Source organism: Aythya marila, assembly GCF_965140915.1.
Source record: "Aythya marila genome assembly, chromosome: 1".
In the NCBI taxonomy this organism is placed as follows: Eukaryota; Metazoa; Chordata; class Aves; order Anseriformes; family Anatidae; genus Aythya; species Aythya marila.
Window position 1 is genome coordinate 129,145,506 of NC_139042.1, and position 20,732 is coordinate 129,166,237.

The 20,732-nt window shown below is 37.8% G+C and overlaps 1 protein-coding gene across 5 annotated transcripts; it reads right to left on the minus strand.

Annotated features, from left to right (window-relative positions):
- RECQL (RecQ like helicase) lies at nucleotides 1-20,722 on the minus strand. 5 transcript variants are annotated; one of them, XR_014317440.1, is made up of 17 exons: nucleotides 20,599-20,722; nucleotides 18,723-18,792; nucleotides 16,453-16,650; nucleotides 14,978-15,157; nucleotides 14,201-14,307; nucleotides 12,410-12,608; nucleotides 11,026-11,192; nucleotides 10,393-10,474; nucleotides 9,141-9,289; nucleotides 8,938-9,055; nucleotides 7,151-7,289; nucleotides 6,275-6,366; nucleotides 4,431-4,650; nucleotides 3,419-3,548; nucleotides 2,982-3,217; nucleotides 1,692-1,762; nucleotides 1-320 (listed from the first exon to the last, which is right to left on the minus strand). XR_014317440.1 is itself a non-coding variant. In XM_082759620.1 (16 exons), exons 2-15 carry the CDS (start codon nucleotides 18,736-18,738, stop codon nucleotides 3,029-3,031), a joined length of 1,986 nt encoding a protein of 661 aa, XP_082615746.1. In that variant the 5' UTR covers nucleotides 18,739-18,792; nucleotides 20,599-20,722; the 3' UTR covers nucleotides 1-300; nucleotides 2,982-3,028. The 5 variants fall into 5 exon arrangements, 4 of the variants coding, with proteins under 4 accessions (XP_082615746.1, XP_082615745.1, XP_082615743.1 ...); XM_082759620.1 differs by lacking the exon at nucleotides 1,692-1,762 and having other exon boundaries at nucleotides 1-300; XM_082759619.1 differs by lacking the exon at nucleotides 1-320 and having other exon boundaries at nucleotides 1,401-1,762.
- Between the last annotated feature and the right edge of the window lie 10 nt (nucleotides 20,723-20,732).

Genomic DNA, 20,732 nt, shown 5'->3' on the forward strand with positions numbered 1-20,732 from the left:
GCCTAACTAGTTCTTGCAGTCAGTGGTAAAGACCCAACAGCTGCTCCTATGGTTACCTTTTTCTGAAAATACCAATGTACACATGCATTTAAGGAAGTCAACTACTACTTAGCTGTACGTGTAGTAGAAATATAGACTTCTGCTGTCTGCAGCCCCTCTGAAATGGGATGCAAAAGTGCTGCAACTGAAGATTTCTCCAAGTCCATAGAGATTGTCGAGGAGAGACAGGGACTCACTGCCACCGTTGAGTCAGCAGGGCGGTACAGGTAGCTGAATTCCTCCATTACAGGTAATGTTAGGCTTGAAAAGAAAAAGGCTTCCTGGCACACAATTACATAACACAAAGTAGGATTAAACCAAGAAGATACTGATACCTTTTAAATAATTCAGAAGATAATAATCGTATAAATGTACATTGTTCTAAAAAAAAAAAAAAAAAAAAAAAAAAACACTTAGTGAGCCCTCCACTGCAAAAGAAGTGAAGCTCTTAACATACACTGACACTTGGATGTACTAAAAAGTATCAGCTTCTCTGGACTCTTTAAGCACTACTTCAGGTTGCCTGAATTTGAAATAAGGCTAAGTCAGGGGGTTTGCTTATTGCTTAGAAAAGGGTATCACTTTCTTCCAGTCTACTTAGTGTATCAAAATGAACCTTTAACTATATAAAAAGAAAAGGTTGGTATTTACATTTGACTAATTATTATAAACATTTAGAGAAATGTTCTGTGTTCAGCAGCAACCTCGGAATAAGGCTTTGGTGGAGTAGATTTAAATCACTAGCAATCTTTATTTTCAGGTAATTTCATTAAGTAGGTGGCAAAGAATAGAAGTTGAAAATGTTGCAACTAATACTGAGCAGCCTTTTAAGGAAACAGCTCTAAACTACTTCCAGTTCAGCTAGAATTGATGCATATTCAAACCAGCTACTTTAATGGTGGTAACAACATACCCATACAGCTACCACTGCATTTAAGACTAGCAGAAAAAGTAGAAGTTACTGATCCAAGCTGCGAGTGCAGTTCAGCCAAAGAAACAAAATCTTGTCAAAGGTTATCTGCTGAAGGGTTTGGTGCCTTTAAATACATGTAAGATAATGGTGCCCACAAGGCTCTAAGCTGAGATCAGTTTCAAAGGAGTTGATGAGGGTAATTTCCAGGTTAATGAATTTACCCAACAACATTTTGTAGTCCTAGTATTAGTGTGTCAATATACCTCATTTTCTAATTTAGGAGAAAGGGGAAATCCAGAACCCTGGGGCAAAGAAAGGGCTAAATTTTCACTTGAAGAAAGCTGAAGTCACCAGAACTACAAGCTAGTGAAAGCTTAGCATTTACTTCTGATTGTCAGAGTAAATGAATCTGTAAACAAATGTTCTATCCGTAGGCGTTTGAATGCAACAACAAGAAGAGTGCTAAGATTTACTCAAGTTCTTAAAATTTTGAAACAAAATAGTAAGCACATACAGTATCTACCTCATTAATGGTAGCCAAAGAGTACAAAGAATCAGTACAATAATTTGTATTAAGTATTTAAAAGCACATCAAATTTCAAAAGGACATTATCTGTTGGCTCTTATTTTCAACCTTCAAGTTGTTCAAAGATACTTTTAATACATAACCATGACGTGTATCTTTGAACTTAAGCACTGCTTAAATGTTAAGCATAAACAGAAGCTCAGCAGCTCTTACCAGAATTGAAAGTGTAGACATGGCTGCTCTTCAGGCCTATTGTCTCAACCAGGCTATTCCTACTGCCAAACCTGACAAATGCAAGTGGAAGTAAAAGCAATAGTGCTTATAATTCTTGGTAGCTGCAAAAGACTTTACCAGTTACCAAATGCTAGCAACTCTTTTTTGTTGTTTTTTTGTTTGTTTGTTTGTTTGTTTTCCAAATTTATCAAGGTAAGAATAACTCAACAATTATTTTTATCTTCTGTCACTTTGCACCTACTACATCAAGGTCTTCCGATGTTCAACTTTATGCCCAGAGACCATTCAACACGGAATTCAGTTTTCCTGCCTCCCTCCTTGCAAACATTCCTTCTGTCTTCAAAAAGGAGGATCTCTGGAATTCGCCAGTCAGCACTACCTTAGCAAACTATGCTGATCAGCCCAACTGACTGAGCTAACTGCCCATGCAAATATGGGGATAGTAATTTTTGAGGGATACCTTGACTTCAGCAAGTCTCTTGACATGCTCTCTCATAATTTTCTCGTTGCTAGAAACAGACTATATAGACTGGGTAAACATATTGCATATTATGAACCCTTAGAGAAATTAATACACACTGTTGACTTCAGCAGAGGGCTGCAAAGCTTTCAAGGGACTTGGGGAGGAGAAGCTGAGATAACTGGATTTGTTCCAGAGTAAGAAGAGAAAAAAAGCTGAAGTGGAAGGGGATCGTTGTCTTAAACTTCCTAATGGAAGAGCATAGCAGCAATGGGGCCAGACTCTTCTCAGAAGAGCACAGTGATAGGACATGAGGCAAAAGACAAACTGCAATACAGGAAATAATGATTAGCTCTAAGAAATTTCCTTTATTCTTTTTTTGGCATGAAGCTGCTCAAACACCAGAGCAGGTTCTCAGAGAGGCTGTAAAATCTCCATCCATGGGGATAGTCAAAACTCAACTGGACACAGCCCAGAGCACACTGTTCTGACTGGACCCACTTTGAGCAGGAGGTTGGGATCAGATTTCTGAAAGTCCCTTCCAACATGTGACTCTGCAGTATTTACTATAGTAGTTTCTATACATTAGATTTCCAAAAGAGTTAAAAGCAACATAGTAATTACTTACAGTTTGCAGTCATTGCTGTATCGTAAGATACACCCAACTACTTTGATATCAAGCAATTTTCCCTTAACCACAAGACTTTTTCTAGACTTGAGGACATTAAAGATCCTTGTTTAAATTAAATTTTAAATTTAATTTGAAAAGCACACAAAAATACCATTACTAAAACACAAATTGAGCTTACACACTGAATTGTCCATGGAATGAGATCCTAAATGTCACCTGTACAACTCAGTCAAGAACTACTGGCTGGTCATCTCCACCTGCTTGAAGCTTGAACTTCTTTGCTTTTAAGTTAGATCCACAGTTATGCCGTTTACGTTCTTGTGACTTCTTCACCGCTGAATCTTGGACAGTCTCTGAAATAGTCTGAGCATTTTCACTACTTCCTTTTGAAGTTGAAGACTCAGATGGTTTATTCTGTAAGTTATAAACAATTCTATTAAAATTCTAACATTTGTTTTCTTTCTTAGTGTTCCCATGCAAAGGAGAAGATGATGACTAGTTCAAATCCTGTTGATTGTATTATTATACAAAATAAATTGAACAGATGCCAACCTCTTAAAAAAAAATCTCTAATGGAAAGGTATACATATAGCAAGTTGGTACAGATATATTTACCCTGTGAACACTTTTCTTGTTTGTTGTCCCTTGTATTGTGATGTGGTGTGCCTCATTTTTCAGCAGTCCTGCTTTTGGTCCTATCTTCAGGTAGGATATTGTAGCAAATGCCGTGAAGCTGAAGTCTTCCCTGCGTAAATTAAATCAGTTTTATACAGAAGGTTGGAGACAAAGTCAGGATAAAGCATGCAAGTAAAAAACAGGACACATATGTTAACCCTTCTGATTGACGTTCCAAACAGCAGCTTGATTCTGCTTTACCTAGCCAAGTGGATAGTCACTTAATTTAGAGTGAATCTGATCAATGCTTAGCATAGCTTAATTTGTGGACTTCTATAGATATGCAATCTTTTGGAATACATGCAGGAAAACAAGGAAAAAATGTAGAGAGAGTGAGCAGATGACCGACTAGAGTATAAAAAGTCAGCTGCATAAAAGGATGCAAAAAATCTAGTCAAAAAATAAAGGTATTAAATGTTTGATTTGTGCATATTCTTGGAATTTTCTGAAACTATATAAAAAGAAGAAACATATGACACAAAAAACTAGATGACACAAGAAGCACTGCTATTATTTTCACTGTGCTTTCTTAAAATTTCTGAATACCACTCTCCACATTAGCCAGCCTGTCCTGACTTAAACTCTATATGGGCAATCCCATTTGCTTTGCTTACACATGGCATGTAAATAATACTCAATATAAACAGCAGACTTCTCTGGAATGAAGCCTCCTGTGGCCTTCTAACTGCATAAGACACCAACTCTTTAAATTTGTGAGAGATGCAGTGTTTCAAGTACATGTATTCCTACATTTCTATTTTAATATTTTCATGTAGAAATACAGCACTATTTTTTTTATAAATACATTAAACAGAATCACAGAATTACAGAATTAAACACTTCAGAATACAAGACTACAGAACATATCTATTAATATTGTAGAGAAACAACACGGCAATAAAGAAAAATGACTACTAGTTGTTCAAGAAGAAAGGAGTACTGCCATACATACCTCAGATACTGCTGCAGCAGTAAATGGGCAATGATTCTCTCCATTTCCTCTCGAGGGAGCTTTGGTGGAACAACTTCAGCCACCCTTAATTTTGATACACCTTTCCCAGACCATGCATCAACTAACTTCAGTGGAGTGAGTTTCTCACTCATGTTTTCAGCTTGCTCAAGTATCTTGATTAGATCCCTGCAGTACTCTGTGATATCCATTTTCTCAAGTGCTACAAGTAAAAATGACATAATATTAAATTGTAAGTCATCACATATATTTATTTAGATAGTACCCATATGTACATTAGGTGTGTATGTATATACAAGCACTTTTACATGTATAAATATATCTTTCTGTATATGTATATATTTGCCATATAATGCCAATGCTTTAAGTGTTGTTTTTTGTGTTTTGTTTTGTTGTTTGTTTTTTTTTTTTTTTTAAACTATAATTTAACAAATGGAGCTGTAAGTTTTCATCTGTCCAAGCAGGATATATTTGCAGTGAAATTTACATTTATCTTTCTACTTTGTTATTAAAACACCTGCAAGGATGTTTACAGGTTTATATTACAAATGTTTACATTACAAACTGCCAATTATTTCAAAGAAACACTTCCAAAGCATAATAGTTGTACAGTAGCTACTATATTATTCTGTAGTATATTCTGTACAGTAGCTACTATATTATTCTGCAGCTGGATTCATTTTCCTCACCCATAATATTTATTATGGAAGGATCAGAGGTCAAAGAAAAACTGAGGAACATACTCAAGGCATTTCTTCTCTCAAAACACTAATGGACAAGAGAGAAAAAACGTCACTATACAGATTATCTTAATCATGAATAATTATTACACAGCAATAACACACATATCCAAGCAGAACATAATGATCATGCTTCTACTGCATGATCAAATCATGGCATAGAATTACCCCAAATACCTTCCTCCAATACTAAAAATTAACTGCTGAAAAGGCAGTACTACTCCTAGGTTTCCTCAGACCTCACTTATCTGTCAAGAGACCCTGACGGTAAAGCAGCAGAACAGGACATCTTTCGACTATACTTCACTACATTGCACCTTTAACTCTTGGGTACAAGCAAGATCCATACTTTTTTCAACCTCTGAGCCAAATATAAATTTCACCTAAGCCTTGATTTTGTCAAACAACTTTACTATATAGATAGAACTTTATAATGCAAAAAAAATTAAACATCTTTGTTTTGTCCACTTTACCTCCAAAAAGTATACAAGAAAAAAGAAAGTGTAATTCCCCAGGATGCCTGTGTGCAAAACACCAGAAGAACTTGTGTTCGATGATTGCATTCTACTGAAATCATCCTCTTCTACCATGCAGCCAGGTTTGTTTCAGTTCCTCTCCCGTATTCCACGCATATATGGCCCATATGACTTCCCTCTTATAAACCTAACTTTCTTCTAAAAGAAGAGCACTTGCCAGACAGATGTTGTGCTGTTAGAGCTAGCACACAGAAAAATCCTGAATTAGTGTGTTCAGTGTGCACAAGCCTCACATGCACACTCCTGACAAATTCAGGACTCATGAGCATGCAGCACTGAAATCCTCTGATATTTTACTGCTAAGTCTGAAAGACACCAAGTGTTTGGCATCATGCAAAAAGCCAACCTAGGAGGTATCCTGCTGAACACCCTGTATTTAGCAACACTAAGTCACTGTAAACTGATGTTCATCACAGAAGTTGCACCTTGGAAACAGGCAGTATCTTAAACATGCTTTACATAAGTTGCTTACAGCTTGTTTGAACTAGATTTTTTTTAAGCCAACCTTTTCCATGTTCTTCCTCCTTGTTTGTAAAAACAATTTACTTACAGTTTTCTCTGCAGCAGTTATCACACATTCTGTTGCAGTGTGCAGAATCCCATACTTCATCAAAATGACGGGCTATGAGGACCCGGCGACACCTGAAAGAACACAATAGCAAAGAGGGGCTATGGAAGATAAATTTACACACTTGTGTTACAAATCATAAAAGTGACAAAAGTTCCTCTGGTTAAGCTTGTATCTCAAAACAAGCATAAAGAATTGTCCCAGGTAAATCAGAAGACAAATACTGCAACACAGCATCCCTGTCAGTCATGCTAACAGGAGCAATCAAAATCAATTAGCTTTCAGTAATAGTAAATACTGCACTGGGTACAGTTCTGTTAAAGCAGAAAAATAAGTGTGATCTGCAATTCCAGTAGAATGAAAAAAATCTTCATAATATAAACTGATTCTTAGAACAAGACCAACAAAGGCTGCATTGAGTGCATGAATCGTCTATAACCCAGAAGCGTTTTCCATGATGTATTCAATACAGCCTAGTATAGCAGATAAAGCATTAAACACATCTGGATTCCTCTGTGGTCATTAAACACTGTTACCTTAGAGTAAAAAAACACAGTGTTCCAGTAATTGTTCTGAATGGGATTTGAAATCCAAACACTGTTTGTTGACAGATATTTTATGTCAATGTAACATCTTCCATAACATTATCCTGAAGCTAACAAGCAGCACATCAACATACAGTTATGTGTAAGAGTACACATAGTAAGCAGGTAAACTACAAACCCCAAACTCAAGACTCTGTTACAAAGGCAGTGTCTCTACACTGTGCTGTTTGTTTGTTGTTAAATAGCCTGTAAAAACAAACAACAAAATTAGCCTATTTAAAAACTAAGCAACCAAGCCACTATAGTAACTTACTTGCTTGCATTCTGGCAGTAAGACACCATATCATACAGCTTCTCTTGCCCTACATTTTCCATCACTACCATTGAGCTGATTCTGAATATATCTCCAAAACCATAATACAAAATGCAGTCAGCTTTTTGGTCATCCCTACCTGAAATGCATTAAAACAAACACAAAATGTAGAGTTTAAGCATCTTCTGGTACAAATTCCACTCTCATCTGCATTGGCTTCTGCAGCCCCCATAGAGTACACCACTGTAACAGACTATCAAGCATAATATATCAGCCAACAGAACGGCATGATATAGACTAGAAATAAGATATATTTAGGATAGTCTTCTACAACTACAGAATGAAGCAAACTAAAAATAGTACACAACAAAGATTCTGATTCTTAAAAAAACTAAAATAAAACATTACTGTGATATAAAATCAATGCAATCACCTTTTCCTCACCCTACATCTCTTGGAAAATTCTATCCAAATATGTATTGAAGCCTAATTACTTGATTAAAAGACACTGTGACCTTCAAATATCTCATTATGTATTCATGACAACAAATGAAGAGAGATTTATTTATGATTTGGCAAAATACTCAATTTCAAACCAACTGTGCCTTCTATGGCTGAACTTAAATCACCTCTTCCTCCCTGATGATGTAATGGGTGCCCTCCTGATGTTTGCAAGGCCTTGAGAGCTGAGAAGGCCTGAAGAACTAACACTTTCTAGGAGTTTAATATAAAACAGAAAGGAACTACTTCACTTGGATAGGTAGTTGGGGGAAAAAGGCAAGGTTCAGAAGCTAAGTGATACATTCAGGCAGGTGAGTAGCAGTGCTTAATGGCCCTCCACCCCCTGCAGAAGAATTCCATTTAAATAAAGTTATGTACAAAGGAAGCAGATAAAAGCTTGTTGAAATCACCCTAAACTGATAAACACTGTGAAGTAACTATTTAGCACCCGTAATACCCCTGCCTCACCTATCTCTATACTTCCTGTTACATTCAGCACTATCTAAAACTAGCCAGATTCTAGTGTAAGCATATACAAACTCCCACAAACTTTGATGGCTCTTTAATTTCTTCAGCCAACATTGAAGCCAAGTTCTGTAATACAGGCAGAGTTAACATCTCAACCTATTCGCCTTCTTGGTCCTTCCTTCCCTTTTTTTCCTGTGTGAAGGCTTTCCTTCACACATCTGTATTTGAAAAAATAAGTAAGCACAAGCTTAAAAAAATCCAACATCCTTCAACAACAAAAAACACAACTTTTTTTTTTTTTTTTTTTTTAAAAAAAAAAAAGCTACACCAGCTGTTTAGTGCTGCTATACACTGGTCAACCCTTAAAATTCCAACCCTCAGGCTCCTCATCCCACTTATTTTTCTGTGGCCAGTAAAATTCAGAGAGATCATACATCATCTAGAGAAAAATCTGAGCAGATTTTGCATCCCAGTTGCTATGCAAATAAAACAATATATTTTCTGTGACTAATCTAATCAATGTCACATTAGGGAACTATTCTGGTATGCCACAGATGACACAAAAATCAAGTAACTCAAAAAAATGCTGAGTAAAGGACTAAATATTCAGTTATTTTTGCTACACTACAGTACAGAGGCCTCAGATCATGAATGTTTTTTGTATCTGCTTTAAAGACTAAATAGAGGCACAGTGGCATTATACACTTTGTAGCCCAAATCACAGACAGGACACTGCACACATATCTAAAATGAAAGAACAATTCTACTGGTTAAATAGATGTCAACTGATGCTTTGCAAACGCTGTTTCCTACAATACCTGCACGTCCACTCTCTTGATAGTAGTTCTCCATTGACTTGCTCATAGAATGATGAATTACAAACCTCACGTCAGGTTTATCAATTCCCATGCCAAAAGCAACAGTTGCCACTACAACCTGAAATAAGATTAAGAAACCATCAAGGTACTAAAACACAATTTTTTAAAATGAGACAGAAGTCTATGAAAAGTATCTACTTAACCTGGATTTGATTTGCTGCCCATCCTTTATGAACTTTGGTCTTATATTTAGCATCCATATTTGCATGGTATGTCCCTGCCTTGATTCCCAGTTTCTGCAGACTCATAGTAACTTGCTCAGAGTCCTTCTGAGAAAAGCAGTACACTATTCCTGCACAAAAGTGAAAGATGCTTTATCGTAATGTCTTCAAAAATATTAAAAAACAATAAAACAATCCCCAATACTTAAGGAGAAAAAAAAATTAAAAAATTATTAACTTAAATAAAAATCAGTAAATGGTCCTCATGCCTATTCAGTATGTGGTATTGGTAGCCATGAATGGAATTTAAATAATCAATTTGAAAAAGACAAAATAGGTAAAAGGTAATATAAAAGTCCTCCTAACAGGCTTCTTGAACTATTCAAAAAGTGGCTTACCTATCTTTTAGGGTTTTCTCCTACTACAGAAACAGAGTTCAGTCTCCAGCTTTGGCTTGTAGACTGAAGAGAAAATATGGATGCCAATCTGCATAATCATGGCAGTATTCTGTCAATATTCAAGGTAGACAATGCTTGTTAGTGCTTATGTAAAGTGGTTCCTTTATTAAAGAGGTCCATCATGTCCTTTTGTAATAAGTTTGTAATAATTTCAGTGCAGTTCTGTACACAGGGAGCTGACCATCACAGCCACAGAGTTCTACAGCAGAGACAGGGATTGACTGCTGCTCCAGAAAACTGTGTCCTGTTGCCTTTATAATATGACTGCCCTCTTGATTTGCAGTACGTAATTCTACTGGTTGCATAAAGTCCAGCTTTTACAGTTCTACCTTCATCACAGAAACACAATTCACCCCATCATCCATCCACTGAGTAATACATTCATTTTATGATCAAATATGAAAAAGAACTGTTAAAGGTATTAAGTACACTAACACAGATATTATATGGGAAAGAAGTAAGAACATAGACAACTTTGAGACTTGTTTTTACTGTCTTAAAATTTGCTATTATTCTTACCTATGTAAACATTGTTCTACTTAAGTCAACATTATATTTAATACTTCAGAAGATACAAGTAAACAGTAAAGAATGAAAAGATTAATTACTCAAGGTAGGGATCTTATTAAGTTTCATCTCCTTTAGCATTGGTTGTTCAATGTAAGGTGAAAGTGGAATTTCTCTATATGTTTCTCCATATGTTTCTATATGATCATTTGAAGTCATTCCTATAATGCTGAAAATTATAAATAATAACATGCTTCTACACTGTTTACCTGAGAGCCCTTTGTATCTTCCATTAATGACCTTAACAATGTCCTCGATGAAATCTTCATTACTTGAAGGTTTATGCCGAACCTCAAAGGAAAATACACGTGTCAGAGTTCTTCAAGTTGGTAAAGTCTGTCAGACAATTCTATCACCCTACTTCTCCCAGTATAATGAATACAACTGCTCTGTTGTTTAACCAAAATTACCGTACTTTGATTATAAAGAGAGAGATTACATCTCAAAAGCCCATAGAAAAAAAAGCCCACAAATTTTCCCATAAAGAACAATGAAAGAAGATACAGACAGACAGAAAATACAGTACAACACAATAATTCACACCTTTTTGCAATGATATGACATACTTTCCAATAGGTTGCAGCAGTCTGAGCCTGCTGCCCACCTCTCACCCATACACAGCCTTATCTGTGAAGCCTTGCTCACAGAGAACTGGGCAGCCCACATTCCTATGCAGATGACTGCAAGTTCAAATCAAGTCATTAAACAACACCGTCATTAAGTTGCAAACTACATATTATGAAAATGGATAATTGGCAATCTATCCTGAAATTCATCAGCTGTAACTTACAGAATATAAGAAGACTGTGATGCAGTTCAACAAACAGATAATAAAAACATACCTCATAGTAAAGATTGGGCCGGTTGAAAGACGCCGTAAAAGTAATGCATTTCTGAACATGCAAAATTGTCTGAGCATCCTTTAAAACATGATTTGTAGCAGTTGCAGTTAACCCAATCAAGGGAGCATTGGGAAACTGTCTTTTCAAGATACCAAGGGACTTGTAGTCTAAGCAAGAATACAAAAAGGGGAAAGAAAAACGTCTTATCCTACAGATCCAAAGTTTAAAAAAAATATATTCACCTTGATAGTATTAGATGGGATAATAATGCAATAAATGTTGCTGATATTACTATTACTGCTAGTTACCACAGAGCTAATTTACATATCAAACTGAAGTAATAAGAAGGTTCTACTTAAAATTACTTTCTCTTCTAATTGAATTTTATAAAAGTCACAATTCAAAAGGCAAAACACTGAAATAGAACTCATTAAAAATTATAAAAATTTAAGTGGCATTGCATTAACCAACATTCAGATTATTTTGCAGGTATATTTTTAAGAATAGTTGTGTTTGTTGTTGTTTTGTTTTTTTGTTTTGTTTTGTAAACACAGCTTTGATAAGAAACAAGCAATGCGGAATTTGAAAAAAATACTGAATAAAGACTATACTCAGGAAATATTTTAAAGGCTCAGTGCTGACAATGACTTGTTGCCTCCAAACAGAAATGCAGTCAGAGACACATATCCAAATTCCACATCGCCTGTTTCACTTGCACCAGCTCTTTGCTCAGACACTTTTTTTTTTTTTAAATCAAAACTGCAAAGGTTGACTTCACAGTTATTTTTGCTCCAAATCAAAGTTTTTCTTTTAAAGGCAAAGAGACAGTAAGTTAGTTTTCTGACAAGATAAGAAACCATCTGAAGCACCTTTTCTTTCCCCAAAAATCAAGAACATTTATTTCAAACTGCTTTAGAAGCAATTAAAATATCTCACATGAATTTCCAAAATATTATCATCACCTCTAATGCAGATATCTTATCAGATCATGATCCTTGGCATCCTAGAATTAAATTCTTTACCTCACCCACAGCGTTAACAGAGTGGTATAAAAAATTACCCTTTTTTTTTCCTGTAGCAGATTAAAGATGACTGTACTGGCTGTATTACAGGAGGCAGCCAAAAACAGTTTCATTAGCAGCTTTTCATGATACTGACAGCAAAATGTACAATGAAATTGCTGCAACTTGCATGAACTTAGCTCTTGGACAATGACAGAGTCATTTGTTAATTAAAGTCCTTGAGCTAACACAGATTCTTGCCATACCTAAATATGGAAGTACTTCTTCAACACATGAAGAAAGAACTTGTCTTTATTCCAGGCCTAACTTAGTATTTATTGATGCCTGAATAACACTGCAAACTGGATTACTAATGAGCATACCAGGCCTGAAGTCATGGCCCCACTGACTACAACAGTGGACCTCATCTACAGCAATGCGAGCAAGACACCCTGCTTGATAAGCTTTCTCTAGCTTTGACATGAACATTTTGCTTTTTGCAATCTTCTCCGGGGTCACATAAATGAGCTTCAGTTGTGAATTTCTTTTTAGCATTTCAGTATGAACCCACTTCACATGTTCCTGTTCAAAACAAAAGGAGAAATCAGGGGCGAACAAACTAGTGCAACACACAGAAGTTGCTTACTGCTAAGATTCTTAAGAGGTTATTAACAATTCATACGGGGGTGATTAACAGAGACTGATAAACTGTTGCATAGTATTTATTGCTACTGTAAGTCTTTGCAGCAGATCACTACATATAAAACATTCATTTTAATACTTGGAGAATTTGTTGCAGAACTTTGAAAAAGCAAACTACTGAAAGTTTGTCTTAGTTTCAGCATGTTCTATCTGCATTTTCCCATTAAGCTATAATGTACCAAAAAAAACTGTGGTACTACAAGTACCAACCGTAACTTCTATTACTGAATTTTCAAAGTGCTCTACCTCAAAGCTCACTCTAAGTTTGGCAAGTTGCATCAGGCCACTTACCTACCAAACCCACTCTCGTGTGCAATTTAATGACTACGACCTCCTGGCAATCAGGAAAAAAAGTATTTCACTATAAAAAGAAATTGACTAATAACAGACCGGGAAATACATTGCTTGCTGGTCTCAGGATCAGTTTACCATCCCAAAGTAAGATAAGTAAAAGCCTGCATTCCTCACCATGTCAGTACTAGATAATAATGATCACCTCCCCTAACCTTCTTTCAAACCTAGAAACTGAGTAAAAACATAGAATAAACACCAAAGGTAACTCACATCCTTTAAATAGCCCCATGAAATCCATTTATTCCCTGAAATATGTTGGCTTAAATGTGTTCTTGTTATTACAACAGGAAAACAAGAAATTTCCATGAGCCAGCAGTGTGCCCTGGTGGCCAAGAAGGCCAATGGGATCCTAGCGTGCATTAAAAGGAGCGTGGCCAGCAGATCAAGGGAGGTGATCCTCCCCCTCTACTCTGCCCTGGTCAGGCCTCACCTTGAGTACTGTGTCCAGTTATGGGCTCCCTGGCACAAAAAAGACAGGGATCTCCTGGAAAGAGTCCAGCGGAGAGACACAAAGATGATACGGGGCCTGGAGTATCTTCCCTATAAGGAAAGACTGAGAGACCTGGGTCTGCTCAGCCTTGAGAAGAAGAGACTGAGGGGGGATCTTACCAATGTTTACAAATATCTTAAGTGTGGGAGACAGAGGAATTTGGCCAACCTCTTTTCAGTGGTTTATGGGGACAGGACAAGGGGCAGTGGTCAAAAAGATGGATCACAGGAAGTTCTACACCAACATGCAAAAGAACTTCTTCACAGTGAGGGTGACGGAGCACTGGAACAGGCTGCCCAGGGAGGTTGTGGAGTCTCCTTCTCTGGAGATACTCGATGTCTGTCTGAACGCCTACCTGGGCAACCTCCTCTAGGGAACCTGCTTTGGCAGGGGGGTTGGACCTCATGAACTCTTGAGGTCCCTTCCAACCCCTACATTTCTGTGATTCTGTAATGCAATAACTCAATCACGTTATCCATACCGCAGCATATATCTCTCAAGATACTGTTGACAGAATAGCATTAGATGCTAAAACTGTGCCATTCATTCAGCATTCATAAATAACACAGAGGCAAGACACCAGCATATATTTCATAAAAAGGCATCAAAATTGGGCAGTTAAACATACCTTACTGCTTGAAGCATTTAATAAAGTTGCAGAAATGCCAAGATGTTCCAGAACCATGAGTTGATCTTCCATAAGTGATATCAAAGGACATATCACGAGTGTGAAACCTGTAACAATAAATTATTTGTGGCATCTGAAGCCTTGTTTGAATGGTGTTCTCTCTAATACATTTAAAAACGGGCAAACAAAAAAAACTATTGCATCAATCCTGTTCTGTAAGAACTGCCCAACAGGCACTTAAACTTCATGCTTAGTAGCAGATTCCTCTCCTAGACAGATAAGGGAGCGATAGGTCACATAGGGATAAATTTGATCAACTGTCTTTGACATGAACGTTTTCTTAGACCACAAACAACTGTGCTACAGAGTATAAGAACTAATATACAAAGCAAAGCAAGTTAGATTCACAGCTGTGTCATGAGGTAACACATAACTAAGCAATGCTAAGTATTGGTAGGTTAGATTTTTTCAAACAATTGGATGGGTTATTAAAAAAAAAAAAAAGTTTGAAAACTACAATGAATACTTGTTTTTACAAATGAATACACAGACTGTCTCCCAAATAATCTGGATCTAAAGCTGCTACTACTCCTTAAAATAAATAAATAAAAAAGAACAAAACAAGTATTTCCAGTAAATCTTCCCCTCAAATCTTCACTCTTTCCCCCAACCCCATACTGTGATATCAGACTCCAATGTAACATGCATTCTTCATATAACTACAGAAGAGAGTAACTATATCAAATTGTTCATATATTGTTTCCTCCCTTTACATACCATCAGAACAGACAGCCGGTAACTGATAACAAAGGCTCTTTCCACCACCTGTAGGCATGACAAGAAATACATCCTTTCCTGACATTACAGCATTTACTGTTTCAAGTTGCAAGGACCTGAACTTCTGGAGTTTAAACTTGCTCTGCAATGCAGTTTTTATCTTCTCATACCATGGAAAATCTGTTAAGAAAAAAAAAAACAAACAACCATGCATTTTATAACTACTTTCTTAAAACACAAGGAACGGTAATTTACATATACAATAACGAGATCTGAAAGTGATGTAATTTCACATACATGAACGTGTTCAAAGATTCAATAAGGGCACACATTAGCTTCCTAATTTACAGAGATCACAGCTAAGTTCCAAAGTTCTCTGAAAACAAGAAAAGCTTCCCAATGATTTCAGCAAGCTTTATACCGAGACCAAATTTAGCTGTACTTCTTATTTTATATGTAAATATGCAGCATCTGATTAAAAAGGTGTTAGGTTTTGAAGCTTAGAAGGAGAGAACGAGGCACAAAGACACGCAAAACATAATCAATCTCTTCAATAGCAGTGATTTGCAATTACGAAGTATCAATATGTGCATAATGTTTTACCAAACTTGGACAAATATAGGTTAGACTACAAAATCAATTTCATTAAAAAACAAACAAAACAAAAAGCTACATATAATAGATACAGGCAGGAACTAACAATGCACTTCCGAATTACATGTGAAGTAGAAGAGGAGGAAAATAATAAGAAGATCTAAATTGAATTTGCCAGGAATTACAGTCGAGACCCACCAGCTATCTAGGACTTCAGTTAATGTTTAATTTTAAAGATGGCACTTCCAAAAGGAGAGCAGACCTCACACCACCATGGGACACTTGTAAGTAGAGCCAACTCTACTGAAATAATGCATGCTACATGATTTTCAGCAGTCAGCATCCATCTAATTTGCATCATTAAGTAAAATGGTGGGGCTAAATAACCCACAGGAGAAACCACCCATTCAAGCAAAACAAAAAAAAACAAAAAAAAAAACAGAGAGACAGTGCAAAGTATCTTCAGGAGTGCAAGACTTATTAACAAATCTAGAAAATATCCAGACTAATTATTCCCTGATTATTTTGGATCTAAAAATAAGTATTGCAATACATGCAGATTTACTCTTGGATTCTTTTAGCTACTCCAGTCAAGCTGTGACTTCGCAGCAAGAATAAAAGTAGTTATATAAAGAATAAAAGTAGTTATAACAGGCCATTATTGTCATAATTCTGTCCATAAGAACTCAGATTAGTATTAAGGAATGTCCAGTGAGGTAAGTACAAATATTAACCCATGTAATTAAGATGACAGGCCACCCAGCTGAACAAAATGAAATGGAACAATATCATTATCCAAACAAAACTCTGTATGAACACATTTTTCCCATACTGAATTAGATTACTTCTGTGCTAGAATATTTGAATTTGACTCTTCAAACCTTTTTTGTTCCACGCTTCAGCTGAGGTTTCAATTTCTTTACTTCCCCCTGCCTCCAAGTCTCCTGAAGACTTCTTTATCAGCCCTTTTAACATTGTCTTCTTCTGAATAAGTTCCTGTTGTTTATCCAGAAGCTCCTGAATCTGCATCTCCACTGCCTGCAGCTCATTTTCAATGGAAAGCAATTCCTCCTCTAGCACTGAAGAGAAAACAGGGTGAAGGCAAAATAGTCACTACTAATCACAGTTTTAAAGGGCATTGTATTTCACACATTGATCAAGAACAAACGAAATTAAAAATAAACAGCATCTAGAGAAAAAGACAGCATGATAGGCCTACCAGTTAAGTTTACACCATCTTAATCTTTGTACATACCACATAAAAATACTTAGCAAGGCTTAACAACATATGTGGTTTTATATGACCTATTAATTTAGGAACTATATACTCTAGGTTGTCATCTCCAATACAGTGTATGAGAGATATGCAACATAACTAATAAAAAATCACCTTAACCTAATTTCTCAGAAGTGGTGTCTCACCAGAGAAACTCTTGCCATTATCTTATTTTCTCCAGATGTATGTTGAGCATTGAAAAGCAAATTGCATTTGCCTGATATTAAAGCTGAAACAGCTTCAATGAGCACAAAAGCAGTACTCCAGCCATCCAGCCATTTGCAATGTGAGCACAATGTTAGCACATTTTTAGCAGAAATCATTTACATGTAAGAATCAACATTAAACTCAGCAAGCAAAGGTCTTCTGAAGATGGAAATGGGGGTAATAGCAGAAAGCTTTATTTCTTGCACCCAGATCTCCCTTTTCATGCAGAACCAGAGCGTTTGCTAAATGTCAAGGTTTGAACATGGAGGACAAAAGCTTTTACACACACTGTTCAAATCTGAAAAAGCTGAAGCAAACACTCCCCAAAAGGCTGACTTACATAAGTGAATGCTTGGCAGGGATTTGCCTTTTTACATCCCTATGTGCATCTGTGTGAATTATGGATTGTGTTCTAGAACTCAAGCCCCCAGGTTAAAAGTTATTAACATTTAACGCATACCACCACTTCAGAGACAGGTTGAAAAAGAAAAGACATTTCTTATGCTTTTCTTTTTTTTTTTTTCCTCCATAATAACTGGTTTTGGTCTAAACATAGCAGATATGATAATTTGCTTATGGGAGTAAAAATCATTCATATGGAAAAAGATATTCTCATTATAAATGGCACAAAATGGGGATACTTGTCTTCCAAAATGCCCACTTTCATTCAGCAGGAATGAGTTGAAAGTGTCTTAAAATATGAAGCATACTGTCAAAGCACTGAAAGCCAAGTCATTTGGCCAGATACACCTACTTAAATTTTAGTTTTTAATCCAAGAAACAAAAAGTTATTCAGTTCAAAAAAAAAAAAAAAAAAAAAAAAAAAAGCAGGAGGCCTGGACCAGGTGATCTTAAAAGGTCCCTTCCAACCCAAACCATTCTACCATCCTATGAAAAGACCTTTTTCTTCACATCTGAAGTATAGAATCACAGAATGGCTCAGGTTGGAATGGATCTTAAAGACCACCCAGTTGCAAACCCCCTGCCATGGGCAGGGATGCCACCCAGTAATCAGGTTGCCCCGGGCCTCATCCAGCCTGGCCTTGAACACCTCCAGGGATGGGACATCCATAACCACTCTGGGCAGCCTGTGCCAGTGCCTCACGACCCTCTGAGAGAAGAATTTCCTTCTGACCTCTAATCTAAATCTCCCCTCTTTCAGTTTAAAATCATTCCCCCTTGTCCTATCATTATCTACCCAAGAGTCCCTATCCATCCTTTTTATAAGACCCCTTTAAGTACTGAAAGGCTGCGATGAGGTCACCCTTCTCTTCTGTAGGCTGAACATCCCCAGCTCTCCCAGCCTATCTTTGTAGGAGAGGTGCTCCTGCCCCTTGATCATCTTTGTGTCCCTCCTCTGGACCCAATCTAAAAGCTTCACATCCTTCTTGTGCTGGGGGCTCCAGACCTGGACGCAGCACTCCAGGTGGGGCCTCACAAGGGCAGAGCAGAGGGGGACAATCACCTCCCTTGACCTGCTGGCCACTCCTCTTTTGATGCAGCCCAGAATGCAGTTGGCCTTCTGGGCAATGTGTAACAACACAGACCTGACACACTCCTTTCTGCATACATTAAATTCATATAAAGAACAATAAATAACATCATGTGATCTAGTCCGTTAGCCAAAAGGCAGCAAAATGAACATACTGAATACTAATTTTGGATTACCTGCAACAGCTGCCATCTCTGGAGATTACAGAAGGCTATCCTCAGGAGAATTTGCTTAACCAAACTGTCACTAATAATAATGAAAAAAAAAAAAAAAACACAACATTACTAATCCTTCTACATTTAGAACAAATCTACTGCAAGAAATTTTTCATTAATATATAAGGTGTTAGTATAACAGGTTAAGTATAGGTTCATTTAATCTGTCCATAATAAAAATATCCAACTACATGACAACACACTTTTTTCCCTTCTGCAAAAAGGACAGATAAGAAGTCATAAACAGATCCTAAGGCTACACAGAGCTTACCAGCCTTCCAATGAAACCACGTGAATTTTGACCAAAACTTAAATTTTACAAAACACTCTCTCTTCCTTCTTAATAGATGAATGGTGTAATATAGACCAGTCATTGACCTCCCCTAGGCCTACCTTTTTTGGTTCTCTTCAACAACTACTTTACAGAAAAATCAGAACAATTACATTCTGTCCATTAGAAAAGTATCCACCATAATACCTAGAGGATACTCACCCAAAGAAGGTGAAAGGGAGCTAATTCAGTGGACCAGCACTAGAAGCTGATCTGTATCCTACCTATTTTACTGTGTTCCTACAAATGGTGGAAAAATACATACATAAACAAAGAACATGCAAATAAAGGACCGAATTTGTCAGAAGAATCTGTATGCAAAACAAAGTCCCACACTTCAGACAGAAGTTGATAGGATAATTCAGCAGTTTCCACGTCACCCACAAAATCAGAGTTACAGTCCTGTCTTTCTACCACCTGTCACTTGCACAAAAGCATCTGGAAATGTTTGCTTCTCCAAAATACAGAGCAGGTAGGGACATACAAAAAAATCAGTAGCTACAGAACTGACAATCTGCAAATGCAATACACTATTTCTGTTCCCTCCAGATAAATGCAATAGTCACAAATATCACCAGACTGATAGCTCATAAGCCATTTTCTTATCCAAAGTGTGGGAAGCAAATTAAAGTTACCTATAGTTCTCCTCTATGGCGCTGAGGCTCTGTAAGCTGTTAGTTTAGATTCTGCCTCTAAAAGACATAGCTCAGCATACCTTCCAGCTGATTCTATAACAGCACTGCCAGCAAAGTCCCCACCTACCCTTTGACTCCTCAAAAATGCAGCTCCTAAGGAGCTGAATAAAGATGAACTCATACCTTAGGAGCTTTTTTGGACAAAAGGCAAGTGAAAGCATTGTGCCCCTTAGGCAGCTTCACCCCACTGTACGAACAGCTGGTTACTACCACATCCCGTTAGAGCTTTTTGTAAGCAGCCTGCTGGGGAGGCAGAAGGCCGCTATGCAAACAGGCGGTGGCCACAGCTATGACAAGCTGGGAACCAGCGTCACTTGTCACCCTGCGGCTCAGCGTCCTGGCGCTGGGAGCTCCCTCACTCCCCTTCCCTCCAGCCCCCAACTCTGGGGTACCCCCTGTGCAAGGGGCACGGTGCACACGGAGCCCAGCCCATCACGGAACCATTCAGGATGGGAAAGCCCTCCAAGATCATCTGCTCCAACCATCACCCAGTGTCACCCAGTAAACCATGTCCCACAGCACCACGTCCAGCCTCTCCTTGCACACGGTGACTCCACCACCTCCCCGGGCAACCCGTCCCAGTGCCTGACTGTTCTTTATGAGCAGAAGTGTCTCCTCATTTCCAACCTGAACCTCCCCTGGCGCAGCCTGAGGCCATTCCACGTACTCCATCGCCTTCACAGCCGAGGAAGCGCCGCTCACGCGACGCAGCAGCAGGGCACAACCTGCGGGCAGCCCCCACACCCCGGCGAGCACCCCATAAGCCCCCGACTGAAGAACCAAATTTATTTCTTCTTAAAGCCGAACTCACGTCGCAGACCAGCACTCAGCCCGGCCGTTCCCAGGCCCACCCGCACCTCCAGCCGCCCCCGCTGGAGCCACCTCGGCGCTTACAGCCGCGGCCCCAAAACAGCCCGAAACGGCCCCAAAACGGCCCCGATGGCT